Source organism: Pongo abelii, chromosome 9 (assembly GCF_028885655.2).
Source record: "Pongo abelii isolate AG06213 chromosome 9, NHGRI_mPonAbe1-v2.0_pri, whole genome shotgun sequence".
NCBI classification, from domain to species: domain Eukaryota; kingdom Metazoa; phylum Chordata; class Mammalia; order Primates; family Hominidae; genus Pongo; species Pongo abelii.
Window position 1 is genome coordinate 75,119,851 of NC_071994.2, and position 16,086 is coordinate 75,135,936.

The 16,086-nt window shown below is 37.6% G+C and overlaps 1 protein-coding gene across 7 annotated transcripts in view; it reads right to left on the reverse strand.

Moving 5' to 3' along the window:
- FCHSD2 (FCH and double SH3 domains 2) overlaps positions 1-16,086 on the reverse strand; it is a 308,605-nt gene that overhangs the window by 244,336 nt on the left and 48,183 nt on the right. For 6 of the 7 annotated variants that reach the window (XM_002822208.4, XM_024254856.3, XM_054526013.2 and 3 more), the window contains one exon: positions 1,453-1,498. The exons of the other annotated variant lie outside the window; for it this stretch is intronic. In XM_002822208.4, coding sequence (XP_002822254.1) covers positions 1,453-1,498 — 46 coding nt within the window. The remainder of the gene's footprint in view (positions 1-1,452; positions 1,499-16,086) is intronic. 7 annotated transcript variants of the gene reach the window in all.

A 16,086-nucleotide genomic window follows, 5' to 3' on the forward strand; every position in this document is an offset into this window, starting at 1 on the left:
GTGCCTTAATTCCAGCTACTCAGGAGGCTGAGGCAAGAGAATCGCTTGAACCTGGGAGGTGGAAGTTGCAGTGAGCAGAGATCACACCACTGCACTCTAGCGTGGATCACAGAGTGAGACTCCGTCTCAAAAAAAAAAAAAAGAAAAAGCATTCAACAGAAATATTAAAACTGATGCTATTCATTATGTAAAGCACCTGATACACAATAAGCACTCAACAACTACTGATTGAACCAATGAATTAATTAGTTCTGTCTAGCTTTCAAGGAATAGGTGATTTTCTTCTAAGATTATCAAATCAAAAATAAAGGCAGACAGCTACCAAATTAACTATAATGAAATTAGAATTTCATTAAAAAATCTGACAAAGCCTAAAAGAGTCATGCCCCAATCTCTCATTATTTATGAAAATAACAACAGTAGCAACAATAGTGGTTACCATGTAGAAAATTTACTGTATGTTAATTTTTCCTTCTAACAATCTCGCATATTTTAAAATTTTTGCTACAAAGACAACTTTTACAATTTGCAGAAGGAAATAACAACTTTAGAATACTACCCCACATATAAAGTAATTGCTTAAAGGGTCAAAATTTTCAAATTGTATCAAATTATCTTTGTACATGAAAGAGTAGTTATTAATTCTTATACAACCACAAAATGATACATCAACATAATTTTTTCTTGTCACATTTAGTAATCTGGACTCCACTAAAGGTCTAAGTAAAATTAAAGAAGAAAATGCTTCAATTTCCCTAGGAAGAGCTCCATGTCATCCACTAAAAGCATTATTACTCTTTATCAACAGTCATAATGAGAACTAAATGCGTGATGAAAAATTAACCTTTCATAAACTGCAGAGAATGGGGCATATAAAGAAGAATAAATCAACATACTTGTAAAAAGTATTATTATTCATACTTGTAAATACTTTACAAATATAGTAAATAATGTCTCCTCTGGGTTTACAACCTTCTTTATAATGATTCAAATGCAGCAAAGTGGGGGATCAAAATGAGATAGAAATAACAAGAAAAGGGCTGGGCACGGTGGCTCATGCCTGTAATCCCAACACTTTGGGAGGCCAAGGCAGGCAGATCATGAGGTCAAGAGATCGAGACCATCCTGGCCAACATGGTGAAACCCTGTCTCTACTAAAAATACAAAAATTAGCTGGGTGTGGTGGCACACGCCTGTAGTCCCAGCTACTCAGGAGGCTGACACAGGAGAATCGCTTGAACTTGGGAGGTGGAGGTTGCAGTGAGCCAAGATTGCGCCACTGTACTCCAGCCTCGCAACAAAGCGAGACTCCATCTCAGAAAAAAAAAAAAGAAAGAAATAACAAGAATAGGACGGCATAGGGATACTATGGCTTCTCTCCAAAAACCATTTCTGTCCTTAAGCCACGGAAAAGAAGTATACCTAGAATGGTACCTCCAATTTCAAGCTTACCTGTGCATACTCTCTTTCAATAGCAGCCTTCTTCTGACTGAATGTCCTAAAAATACAAAGAAAAATTAATTACCAGAAGGATAACTTAATAATTTAACGTAAATCTATCAACACATCTTCAAATACTGCCTGGTTAAGATATGTGAGGGAAAGGACAATATTTTATTCATCTTTACGTGTTTAGGAATACTGCTAACAGCATGGTCTCCATAGTCAGAGGATCTACATTCAAACCCCAGCTGTACCACTTACTAGCTGTATGACCTTGGCCAAGTCATTTGACTTCTCTCTTCCTCAGTTTCCTCCTTGCTAAAATGGGGATAATAACAGTACTCACCTCATAGGGATATTATAAAATTTAGTTACTTGAAATATATAAAGCACTCAAAATAGTGCCTACCACACGGTAAAACCTATATAAATGTTGGCTACTGTTATAAGAATAGCTGCTATATATTAGGCACTAAAGATGTTTACTGGACTTAACCAATGTAAGAGGGAACTAATGAAAACAAGGTGAAAATCAAATTTTGATTGGCTTCTGAATATGAAAAATGCTCAAAATGTTTCCTTCATTCCAGTTTTTTATAAGCATTACAAAACAATGTACAAGGCCACTACAAATTGTGGTACGATGAGCGCACACTTTCCATACATGTATTATATTTCAAAGATTCTAAGGTATATCCTTTTCTTTTCTTTTTTCTTTTTTTAGAGACAGGGTCTTGTTCTGTTGCCTAGGCTCGAGTGCAGCGGTGAGGTCCTAGTCCACTGCAGCCTTTAATTCCTGGGCTCAAGAGATCTTCCCACCTCAGCCTCCTAAGTAGCTGGGACTACAGGTGCACACCACCACATCTGGCTAATTTTTAAATACTTCTTGTAGAGATGGAGTCTTGATATGTTTCCCAGACTGGTCTCGAACTCCTGGCCTCAAAGCAATCCTCCTGCCTTGGCCTCCCAAAGCACTGGGATTACTGGCATGAGCCAACGCGCTTAGCCAGTACATCCTTTATCTATATTAACATTTATGATACTGGAATGCATCTTTTAATGATGATTGGCGGTATTTTCCTCCACCTTAACGGTATATAAAATAACAGTGTACCTTACAAACATAGGCATTGTAGAGTCAACAAAATGTGGTACTACTGACAATTTACCTTGAATATCCAGGTATCGGTGCTCTTAAAATCACTGCACCAGTGCAAAGACATAAGAGTAAGAAGTAGAAAAAAAAAAAAGGAAAGCACTGAAATAAAGAAAAAGGCAAGAAACCAAAATTCTCATCTTAAAAATCATTTAAATTCACCAAATGATTTGATTTCTTATATAAAAATATAACTGTTTAAGATCTTACTATATTTGTTTTGAGTAAATAAATAATTTCTTAATTTCAGAAAAACAGAAGAAGTTTCACCTTAAACCTAAAGATTCATGCTTATTCAAGAGTGCTTCAAATGGCCAATACAATAAAACGAAGACTATATGGTTTTTTAAAATGTTTATTAAAAAAAAGTCTCCAGTGCATTCAAGGTTAAGCAATGAGAGAGGATTCTGGGAGATGGCAGCTTAGTAAACACCAGGAATCTGACTCCCAGGCTAGGTAACAATTGCACTGGCAGAATGAATCATGTAACCATTTTGGAACTAGGAGTCAACTGAAAGAGAGGGGATGACCACTGTTGTTGCATTTCCCTCAACATTGATGCAAGTTGCTCTCCTGACTGAAATGACTTTTGGAGGGTTTAAAGAACTGATGCCTTTTCCTTCTCCCTTAATTTTTCTCTTTTTCCCCTTTTGAGAGCCAGATCTTGAAGAGTAAGACATTCTAAAGCAACCACATTTAAGGGAGAAATTGAAAAGTCACCACACAAACCCACGGGAAGGTGCAGGTTCACAAAAGACTTCAGAAGACCTGATTTTAACACTTCAGGCACAGCTCAGTACAGACTACCTACAACATTTAAAAACTTTTTAACTATTAAAAAAAAAAATCCCTGGGCAAGGAGGGGAATCTGATTAGCAGAGTTACCACAAATCTGGTATTCTGGTTCAAGCTGATGTTTGAAAAAAAAAATGAGCAGAGTTACCACATTATTACATTCAAATCTCCAGTTTTCAACAAAAATCACAAGGCATGCTAAGAAGGAGAGAAGTATGGCCCATTGAAAGGGGAAAATAAGCCAATACAAATTGTCCCTGAAAAAGAACTGATGGTAGATCTACTAAACAAAGATACTAAAACAATGGTTTTAAAGATGGTCAAAGAATTAAAGGGCAAAATGGTAAAACTAAAGAAAACTATGTGTCGGCAAAATGTAAATATGAAAAGAAAGCAGTGCTATGGGGGAAATTTACAGCTTCAAATACTTACATTATTTTACAAGATGAGGCTGGGTGCCGTGGCTCACGCCTGTAATCCCAGCACTTTTGAGAGATAGAGGTGGGTGGATCACTTGAGGCCAGGAGTTTGAGACAGGCCTGGCCAACATGGCAAAACTCTGTCTCTACTAAAAATACAAAAATTAGCTGGGCGTGGTGGCGCGTGCCTGTGGTCCCAGCTACTCGGGAGGCTGAGGCAGGAGAATTGCTTGAACCCGGAGGTGGGGGTAGCAGTGAGCCAAGATAGCACCACTGCACTCCAGCCTGGGCAAGAGAGTGAGACTCCATCTCAAAACAAACAAACAAACAAAAAACAAAAGATCAATCTCAAATCAACAGCCTAACTTCACAACTTAAGGAACTAGAAAAAGAACAAATTAAACCCAAAGTTAGCAGAAAGAAGGAAATATTAATAATAAAGATTAGAAAAGAGATAAACAAAGACAATAGAAAAATAATACAGAAAATCAATGAAACCAAAAGTTGGTTCTTCAGAAAGATCAACAAAATTGACAAACTTTACCTAGGACTTAGGCGGACTTAGGAAAAAAGGGAAAACACTAATTACCAAAATCAGAAATGAAAGTGGTGAACACTACTACTGTTCTATAGAAGTAAAAAGATTGTAAGAGTATTATAAGCAACTGTACACCAGCAAATTAGATAACTAAAATGAAAACAGGGAAGTAATCCAAGTGTCCCAGAAATGAATAGATAAATACAATGTGGTATATACAATGAAATATTATTCAGCTTTAAAAAGGAAGACAAATCTGATGTATGCTACAATATGGATGAACCTTAAGAATATTATGCAAGGTGAAATAAGTCAATCAAATACACACAAATACTGTATGATTCCAATTATATGAGGTCCTATAGCTAACTGTAAAACAGCCTCAGGCAGTTCCTTCAGGAGGTATACCAGAAAAAGGCATTGTATCACAGGAGATGACAGCTCCATGCATGTTACTGACCCTGAAGACCTCCTATGGGACAAGAGGTGAAGGCAGAAGACAATAATATTGATGATTCTGACAGTGTGTAGGCCTAGGTTAATGTATGTGTGTCTTTGTTTTTGGCAAAAAGATTTTAAAAGTACAAAAAAATAAAAATTTGTAAAAATAGTCAAAAGCTTATAAAGATATAAAGAAAATATTTTTATATAGTTGTACAATATGTGTTTTAAGCTAAATGCTATTTCAAAAGTCAAAAAAATTTTAATTTACAAGTTTATAAAGTAAAAAAGTTACAGTAAGCTAAGGTTAATTTATTTATTACTGAAGAAAGAAAAGTTTTTGGGCCAGGTATGGTGGCTCACCCTGTAATCCCAGCACTTTGGGAGGCCAAGGCAGGTGGATCACTTGAGGTCAGGAGTTTGAGACCAGCCTGCCAACATGGTGAAACCCCATCTCTACTAAAAATACAAAAATTAGCCAGGCATGGTGGCGCATGCCTGTAGTCCCAGCTACTCGGAAGGCTGTGGCAGGAGAATTGCTTGAACCTGGGAGGCAGAGGCTGCAGTGGGTCAAGATCACACCACTGCACTCCAGCCTGGGCAACAGAGCGAGGCTTTGTCTCAAAAAAAAAAAAAAAAAAAGTTTTTAAAATACATTTAGTGCAGCCTAAGTGTATAGTGTAATAAATAAATAGCCTACAGCAGTATACATTAGTTTCCTAGGCCTTTACATTCACATGGCACTCGCTGACTCACCCAGAGCAAGCTCCAGTCTCCTAAGCTCCATTCATGGCAAGTGCCCTACACAGTAATACCATTTTTCATCTTTTTCCATCAGTCTCCCAGGCTGGAGTGCAGTGATGCAATCATAGCTTACTCTCAACTTTCAACTCCTGTGCTCAAGTGATCCTCTCACCTCAGCCTCTTAAGTAGCTAGGACTACAGGCACACGCCACCACATGTGGCTAACTGTTGTTGTTGTTCCATTCCTTGCTATGTTCCCTAGGCTAGTCCTGAACTCCTGGCCTCAAGCAATCCTTCTGCCTTGCCCTCCCAAAGTGCTAGGATTACAGGCATGAGCCACACTGCCCAGCCCATTTTTTAATCTTTCATACCATATTTTTGTTGTATCTTTCCTATATTTAGGTATGTTTTGATATATAAATACCATCGTGTTACAACTGCCTACAGTATTCAGTACAGTAACATGTTGTACAGGTTTGTAGCCTAGGAGCTATATCATATAGCTTAGGTGTGTAGTAGGCTATGGTTTGTGTAAGCGTACTCCATGATGTTCACACAATGACAAAATTACCTAACAATGCACTTCTTAGAATGTATCCCCATCATTAAGCAATGCATGATTGTATACATATGTGTCTGTGTGTGTGTTTGTGTGTGTGTACTAAAATAGTAATGAAAGTTTTCTCTGGGTCATGGTATAGGCTTCCTTTACTTTCTTCTTTTGCTTTCCATAATTTCTGGTGTTTTAGTAAACATATAATGTTTGAAAAAAAAAGTCCTTTTTAAAAAAAATGCACATTCATAAACATGTACACACACTTTTTTTACACTCATGTTGTTTTTCTAAAATTGGACTAAGAAATTATTATGACCAGCACTACCAAATGTTATCTCCCTACCCACTACAAATACCCAAGCAAAAGAGACTAATTAAAATGAACTAGTTCACACTTTCACCATTTAAAAAAATCTAAAAAACCTACCTATATATTTTGTAGAAGGTTGGATTTTTTTATATTTCACAAAAAAGGAAATATTTAAATTATATATTTATTACCCTTTTAAGTTTACACATAACTCATTTTAAAATAAGGACATTCACGTGAAGTCCACAAGAAAAAGGAATAGCTTTTGTACCCTTGATGTGCATATCAACTAATTTAAATATTCTCAGTGGCATTTTTAGTTGTTAGTAAAAAGTTACTTGTCTACCAACTAATTTCCTGTTTTAAACCAAAAAACAAATCTGGGATAACAACTACTCAAAATTCACATAATAAATATTTGGAAATCTATTCATTATAATGTATCATATATATATCAAGATAGCACAGCAGAAGAAACCTGATAATCTCCATGTAAGATGAAAAGGCATTTGCTAAAATTCTGAATCAATGTCTCATAAAACTTTTAAAAAATATTAATGGGTGCTATAATAAAACAGACAATAACAAGTATTGGTAAGTATGTGAAGAAATCAGAACTCTCATACAGTGTTTGTTAGTGGAAAAGTAAATGGTGCAGGTTCTGTGGAAAACAGTCTGGGAATTCCCAAACTGGTTAAACACATCATTAGCATATGATCCAACAATTCTATTCCTAGGTGTATATACATGAACACTTAAAACACATGTCCACACAAAAACTGGTAAATGAATGTTCACAGCAGCATTATTCATAATATCCAAACAGTGCAAACAACCCACATGTCCACCAACTGATGAATGTATAAACAAGATGTAGTATATTTATATAATGGAATGTTATTCAGCCATAAGAAGGAATGAAGCACTGATACATGCTACAATATGGATGAACCTCAATAACATTACGCTAAGTGAAAGAAAACGGATGCAAAAGGCCATATATTTTAGAATTTCATTATACAAAGTGTCTAGAATAAGCAAGTCCAGAGAGACAAAAGGTAAATTAGTGGTTGCCAAGGCCTGGGAGATTGAGAAAAACTGCCATTAATCCAAAAGTACAGTATTTTTCTTTAACTAGATAAGCATTTTCACACAGAAAAATGAGCATGTAAAAATAGCCATAAAAATTCTGAGAAAGAGTAATATTTTTTTAAAAAGCCTACCCTTACCAGATGTTAAAAATTAATTTTAAAGTGACAGTAATTAAAATAGGTTGGCAATGGAACATAAGTAGACAGAGACAATAAAACAAAAGTTAGGAATCAGGAATATACCTAAATATATCTACAAATTTAGTAACTGAAAATTCTCAGGGAAAAAAGATGAATTATCAGTAAATTGTGTTGGGATAACTTGATAGGAAGATCTAATGTTAAGTAAACAAAAAATGTACAGAACAATGTATACTATCTTTTCATATAAAAATGTTTACACATATATATTTATGGTAATTACAATACTTCTTAATTACAGCATTTCCTCACGTCAAAAACTGTCCTGTGCAAAAATGCCTACTCTAGTTCCCTTAGAAATCACTGTGACAGAACTCCCTAAAATATCACATGAGACTAGCCTAACAAGGGCTCCACATGAAGAAACTGGCAGTAGTAGTAGAAGAAAGACCTTTTACTACATTCCTCTTTGTACTATTTGAATGTAAACTATATGCATATATATAATGCATGTTTTTATTGAGATGAAATTCACATAATATACAATCAACTGTTTTAAAGCAAACAATTCAGTGACATTTAGTGCATTCACAAATGTTGTACAACCACCACCACCTCTCCCTAATTTCAAACTTTTTCATCACCCAGAACACTCCAGACCCATTAAGTAATCACACTTCATTCGCCTTTCTTCTCCTCCCCTGTCAACTACTAATCTAATTTTTTGTCTCTACAAATTTGCCTATTCTGGATATTTCATATGAAAGAAATTATATGTGACCTTTTGTGTCTGACTTCTTTCACTTAGCACACATTTGTAAGGTTTATCCAAGTTGTAGTATGTATCAATACTTCATTTGTTTTTATGGCTGAATAATGTTCCATTCTATGAGTATACTACAATTTGTTTATTCATTCATTTATTGATAGACATTTGGGTTTCCACATCTTGAGTATTATGGATAATGCTGCCACCCACATTCATGTATAAATCTGTATGTAAAGACACGTTTCAGACCAGGCATGGCGGCTCACGCCTGTAATCTCAGCACTTTGGGAGGCCAAGGTGGGAGGATCACTTGAGGTCAGGAGTTCGAGACCAGCCTGGCCAACATGGTGAAACCCCATCTCTACTAAAAATACAGACGACAAAAAAAATTAGCCAGGTGTGGTGGCAGGTGCCTGTAATCCCAGCTACATGGGAGGCTGAGGCAGGAGAATCACTTGAACCCAGGAGGCGGAGGTTGCAGTGAGCCAAGATCACGCCACTGCACTCCAGCCTGGGCCACAGAGTGAGACTCCATCTCAAAAAAAAGAAAAAAGAAAAGAAAGCAAGTATCACTTCCAGACAGAATTATAGAATGTCAAACCACATTCACACGTTATGCCCCAGCTAAGTTTCTTAAAAGGACCAGTAGGCTCATGCTTTCATGTTCTAGCAAATGTGGTCTTTTCCACTTGGAATTTCCTCCCCTGTTATTTGGCCTAACTCTTCCTCATTCTTTAAAACCTAGCTGAGGCTGGGCGTGGTGGCTCATGCCTGTAATCCCAGTACTTTGGGAGGCCGAGGCAGGTGAATGACTTGAGGTCAGAAGTTCGTGACTAGCCTAGCCAACATGGTGAAACCCCATCTCTACTAAAAATACAAAAAATTAGCTAGGCGTGGTAGCATGCAGTTGTAATCCCAGCTACTCAGGAGGCTGAGGCAGGAGAATTGTTTGAACCGGGGAGGCAGAGGTTGCAGTGAGCTGAAACCGTGCCACTGCACTCCAGCCTGGGCGACAGAATGAGACTCAGTCTCAAAAAAAAAAAACCTAGCTGAAAGTATGATCTCATCTGAGAAGCGTTCCTGAATTCCTCTTGTGATTCAGATATACCTCCTCTGAGATCCTCCAGCATCTTCTTTTTTAGAGGTAGGGTCTTGCTCCATCACTAAGGCTGGAGTACATTGGTGCGATCATAGCTCACAGCAGCCTCTAACTCATGAGAGGATCCTCCCTCCTTAGCCTCCCAAGTAGCTGGGACTATAGGTGTACACCACCACACCCGGCTAATTTTTTAAGTTTTTTTTTTTGTAGAGATGGGGTCTTGCTATGTTGCTGAGGCTGATCTCAAACTCCTGGCTTCCAGTGATTCTTCCACCTCAGCCTCCCAAAGTGCTGGGATTACAGGAACAAGCCACCATACCTGGCCCGGCATCTTCTAGCATAGCATCCGCTTTAAGTATTGTAATTGTCTATGAATTGACTATGGAGCTCCCTGAGAGCATTTAAGTATACTCTGTATCTTAGTATTTATATGTTTGGCACAGTGATTGAACATTGTAAAAAGTTCAAAAAATGTTTGCTGAATGAATGACTGAAACAATAGACAAAAACTACATAATCAGTTTTCAGACTCTTCATAAATTTGATTAATAGCTCAGTAGGTTAGCTCCTGAGACAGGCAGAACCAAGATCACAATCTACATCCACATGGACCAATTAAGTTTCTTGACTTTGGTCACATTAGATCAGTTAAAACAAGCATTTTGTATATATTGAATCAAGGAGGGCATTGGAGTACAGAGTAAAGGATTAACCCTACCCAAAGACAGGTCTTACCTTCGTCTTTGGCTCCTGGGAGGTAATCTCTAAGCCCTGGGAATATCTTGCCTGACATAAGTGTTTTTGTCTACCTGGGGACCTTGGGCCACACCAAATAGTCTATGCTAACAATGTGATTTCATCGGGGGTGGGTGGGATGATGAGCCTTGGGTCACTCAGTATCATCTCAACCTCTGGAGAGGCTGGAGGCTAAGGCCAGCCGCATGAGTAGTAATCATGTCTAAGTGACTGAACCGCAATAAAAACTGCATACCAAGACTCAGGTAGGCTTTCCTAATTGGCAAGACTCTGTGCATACTGTCACACATCATTGCAGAAGAAGTGAACACTGTACAGTTCCACAGAGGACAATGGGAAGCTCTGATTGGAACTCTCTTAGACCCTGCCCTGTACACCTTTTCCCTTGGCTGATTTTAAACTCTACTCTTTTGCTATAATAAATCATAACCTTACTGAGTAAACTTTCAGTGAGCTCTGAGAGTCCTGGCAAATTATTGAATCTAAAGTGGTTTTGGAACCCACAAAATTGCAAGTCGTGTCAGAAGTAAAAGTGGTCTTGGAGACCTCCAACCTTGAAGTTGGTGTCAAAGTGAAGGAGGTATTAGGGATTCTCGAATTTACAGCTGGTGTCAGAATTGAGAGCTGTCTTAGAAGAGCTGTAATGAACCCATTTAAATTCATCACCAAGATAAGCAAAACCCCTAAGAATGTTCAAATTATCAATGGTGGTAGTGAAGATGGGGTATTGATGATTTCTTTTTTTTTTGAGACGGAGTTTCACTCTTGTTGCCCAGGCTGGAGTGCAATGACGCGGTCTTGACTCACCACAACCTCCGCCTCCTGGGTTCAAGTGATTCTGCTGCCTCAGCCTCCCAAGTAGCTGGGATTACAGGCATGCACCACCACGCCCAGCTAATTTTTTTTGTATTTTTAGTAGAGACAGGGTTTCTCCATGTTGGTTAGGCTGATCTCGAACTCCCGACCTCAGGGGATCTGCCCACCTCAGCCTCCCAAAGTGTTGGGATTACAGGCGTGAGCCACCACATCCAGCTGATGAATGTTAAGAATAAAGATGGGACTGGGTGTGGTGGCTCATGCCTATAATCCCAACACTTTGGAAGGCCAAGTCAGGCGGACAACTTGAGGTCAGGAGTTCAAGCCCAGCCTGGCCAACATGGCGAAACCCCGTCTCTACTAAAAACACAAAACTTAGCCAGGTGTGATGGCGCACATCTGTAATCCCAGCTACCCGGGAGGCTGAGGCAAGAGAATCACTTGAACCCGGGAGGCAGAGGTTACAATGAGCCAAGACCATGCCAATGCACTCCAGCCTGGGCTACAGAGCAAGACTCTGTCTCCCTGCACCAAAAAAAAAAAAGAATAAAGATAAACAAATCTACCAGAATGGTAAAAATTAGACTGAACTATAGCAATGAGGATAAAGGGCAATGGAACTCTAACATGCTGTTGGTGGGAATGTAAAATGGTACAACCACTTGGGGAAAAGTCTGGTCTTACATAATTAAACTTACATTTATTTTGATATAACAATTCCAATACTAGTTATATACCAAGAGAAATGAAAACGTGTCCACAAAAACACTTCTACAAAAATATTTATACCATCTTTAGTCATAAATAGCCAAAAACAGTCCAGTTGTCCATCAATGGGATCATGGATAAACAGTAACATATTTATTCTTAAATGGAGTAAAGCTCAGTAACAAAAACAAATGAACAAGATGGCCACTTCATTTTTGCTACGATACTTGACCCCTGTTATTTTATAAATGACACTGCTTAAATATACCTAATGTTAGTATATAAAAATATTTTTAGCATGGGCAGCAAACTTGTGTAAGGGAACTAGTGCTTTTATTATCAGCAAATTGATAATTGTTTCATAAAGAAATATCTTAATTTTGTTCTGGAATACAGTGGCTGTTTGTAAAGGTATTATTACAGTAAATACTGCAATAGCACTAAAATGATGACCTGAGAATACAAACAAAAAAGTTTTTTAACAAGGCAAGCGGAACGAACAACTAAAACTATGTAAGTCTGGCAGAAAGCAAATTATTTGGCTCCTAATAAAAAATATTAATTCTCTAACATCCATTAAATATCTTCTGGATTTCAGGAATTCTACTAAATATGCAATGAGAATATAAAGATGAATGAAACACAGACCCTGCTCTCAAGGGATTCATTTGAATACAGTATAAACAGATGACACCAAGGCCCACAAATGCTATAGTCATAGAATGAAAATTAGAAGTGTTCTTATTTCCTATTAATTAGGTGACCTTGAGTGAGTTAACTTTCCTGACTGTGCTTCAGTTTCCTATCAATAAAATAAGAATAAAAAGAAAACCTACCTCATAGGATTATTATGAGGATTAATTAAGTACATATTGGGATAAACTTGGCACACAGCAAATGTATTAAAGTATTTGCTAAATAAGTGACAATATCACATTCCACAGCTTATAAATATGAAATCTAATTCAGTTTTAACATTTTCAGTAAATGAATGTGCAAAACACTAACAAAAAACACATTTTAAGTACTTCTCATCTTAAATAACAAAGTCAGAATCTCCCCTCTTCTCCAGTCAGAAATCACCCAAAAGAAACAAAGAGAGTAAGAAACATAACTGGAAATATGATCTCCAATAAAACTAGGAAACATATGTATGGACATATAAGGGAATGATATGCCATAAGGAGAGACAACTTGGAATAAGAGGAGAAAGGTAAGGCACAAGGCTCCAAAACTCAAAGCGGGAGTACCTTTGTACAAGCATACTTCCTGAGGTATTAAACTTAAATTCTGCATTTGCAACAACAAAAGCAGGGAACATGGGCTGGCGGAGGAAGCTTTCCTGTTCATAGTTTGAAGAAGTAGAGGAGACAGAACTAAATAAGGAATCACACAAACAAGCCACGCTGGCAGAAACTGAGTTGCTGGTGTGGCAAAAAGATAGTGAGAGAGCCTACACTATGAACAGCCCTGCAGCAGCAATCTTCACTGACTGGCTGAGGATTAAAAAAAAAAAAAATTATGCACAAAACCTGCTCACCAACAAAATTGCTGTAAATTTGAAAGACACAACCCTGAGCTACCAACATCTAATATCCTAAAGTGCTGTAGAAAAAAACAAAAAACAAAACAAAACAAAAAAACCTTCTCATTCAAAAATAAACCATCATAAAGGAAGAAGGAACAAGGTATCTAAACAAATGTAAAATTTTTAAGAGAAGAAGAAACAGAACAGGAAAAACATGGTAGCGGAAGGACACCCATGAGCAAAATGCTGCCATGAAAGAGATAATATGTAACCAAATATTTAAAATGAATTTTTAAATTTCTTGTATTTAAAAAAGAAAGCAGGCAGGAAACAGTGGCTCAAGCCTGTAATCCCAGCTCTTAGGGAGGCCAAGGCAGGTGGATCACTTGAGGTCAGGAGTTTGAGACCAGCCTGGCCAACATAATGAAACCCTGCCTCTACTAAAAATATTTTAAAAATTAGCCAGGTGTGGTGGCGGGCGCCTGTAATTCCAGCTACTGGTAAGGCTGAGGCAGGAGAATCGCCTGAACACGGGAGGCAGAGGTTGCAGTGAGCCGAGATTGTGCTGCTGCACTCCAGCCTGGGTGACAGAGCAAAGGAAAGGAAAGGACGGACAGGACAGGACAGGAAGAAAGAAAGCAAATACCACTTCCAGATAGAATTATAGAATGTCAAACCACAAGAGAATAGCAATGGTAAAAAGGTGCATCCTTGTGTTCTTCCTGAACTTACGGGGAAAGTGTTCAGTCTTTCACCACTGAGTACGATGTTACTGTGAGCTTGTCATATGTGCCCCTTAACATGTTAAGGACGTTTCCATGTTTCCCCAGCCTAGACCGTGTCACTACACTCTGGCTTGGGGGATAGAGTGAGACCTTGTCTCAAAACAAAAAATAAAAAAAGGAAATTTCCTTCCATTCCTAGTTTTCTGAGTCTTTTTATCATGAAAGAGTGTTAAATTATGTCAAATGCTTTTTCTGCCTCTACTGAGATAATCATGTGGTTCTGTCCTTCCTCTTACTAATGTGGTGTATTTCATTGATGGATTTTTTTTTTTTTTTTTTTTTTGAGACGGTCTCACTCTGGTCATCCAAGCTGGAGTATAGTGGCACAATCTCAGCTCACTGCAGCCTCAACCTCCCAGGCTCAAGCAATCCTCCCACCTCAGCCTCCCAAATAGCTAGAACTACAGGTATGCACCACCAGGCCTGGCTGATTTTTGTATTTTTTTGTAGAGATGGGGTTTCACCATGCTGCCCAGGCTGGTCTTAAACTTCTGAGCTCAAGCCATCCACCTGCCTCAGCCTCCCAGGTGGCTCCCTGGGATTGCAGGTGTGTAATCCCACTTGGTCGTGGTGGATAATCCTTTTAATGATTTGTTGTTGGATTCAGTTTCCTAGGTTTGTTTGTTTGTTTTTGCAACTCTCTTCACAAGAAATAGTAGTCTGTAGTTTTCTTCTGGTATCTGTTTGATTTTTGTATAAGGGTAAAGACGGCCTCAGAATATGTTAGAAGCATTCCCTTTTCTTCTGTTTTTTTGGAATAGTTTTAGTAGGATTGGTGTTAATTCATCATTAACTGTTTGGCAGAATTCATCAGTGGAACCATCTAGTCCCATTATTTCTTGTGCGGTGCTTTTTTTTTTTTTTTTCCCTAATTACTGATTCAATCCCTTCACTTGTTATTGAGAATTTCTATTTTTTTCTGTAATCAGTTTTAGTAATTTGTGTGTTTCTAAGATTTATCTATTTCACCTAAATTATCTAATTTTTGAAGAATTATTATTCATGTTATTATAATCCTTTTAGTTTCTGTAAGGTAGTAGTATCTCCACTGTATTTTCTGTTTGTACATATTTACTCTCTCTCTCTGTCTATCTGTTTTAGTAGTATCTCCACTGTATTTTCTGTTTGTACATATTTACTCTCTCTCTCTATCTGTCTATGTGTTTTAGAGACAGAGTCTTGCTATGTTATCCCAGTTGGGCTCAAACTCCTGGGCTCAAGCGATCCTCCTGCCTCGGCCTCCAAGTAGCTAGGACTAGACTTGCATAGCCCATGGTGCCCAGCTCTTCTTCTAATCTAAGGTTTGCCAATAAGTTATCTTTTCAAAGTACCAACTTTAGTTTCATTGATTCTCTTCATCATTTTTCTATTCTATATCATTTTTCTCTGATCTAACCTTTATTATTTTTTCCTTTTGGGTTTAGCTTGCTCTTTTCCTAATTCTTAGGGTATAAAGCTAGGTTGTTAACTTGAGATCTTTCTTCTTTTTTAACACAGCATTTACAACTGTTAAGTTTTCCCTGAATACTAGTTTCACAACATAAGTTTTGGTATTGTATATTTTTGTTCTCATTTGTCTCAAAGTGTTTTCTAATCTCCCTAGTGACTTCTTTGATCTACTCATTGTTTAAGAGTATGTTTAATTTCTACATATTTGCATATTTTCTGTCCCCTTCTATTAATTGATTTCTAGCTTCATTCCACTATGGGTAAAGAAAATACTTTATATGATTTTGATCTTTTAACATTAACTGATAATTGCTTATAATCTAACATATGATCTATCCTGGAAAATGTTTTATGTGTACTTGAGAAAAATATACACTCTACTTCATTGGGTGGAGTGTTCTGTATACACCTGTTGGATCTAGTTTGTTTACAGTATGGATAGTTGGAATAGAATTGATAGTCCAGAAAAAACAAACAAACATCTATGATCAGCTGATTTTCAACAAGGGTGCCAAGAGCACTAAATTGAGAAAGAATAATCT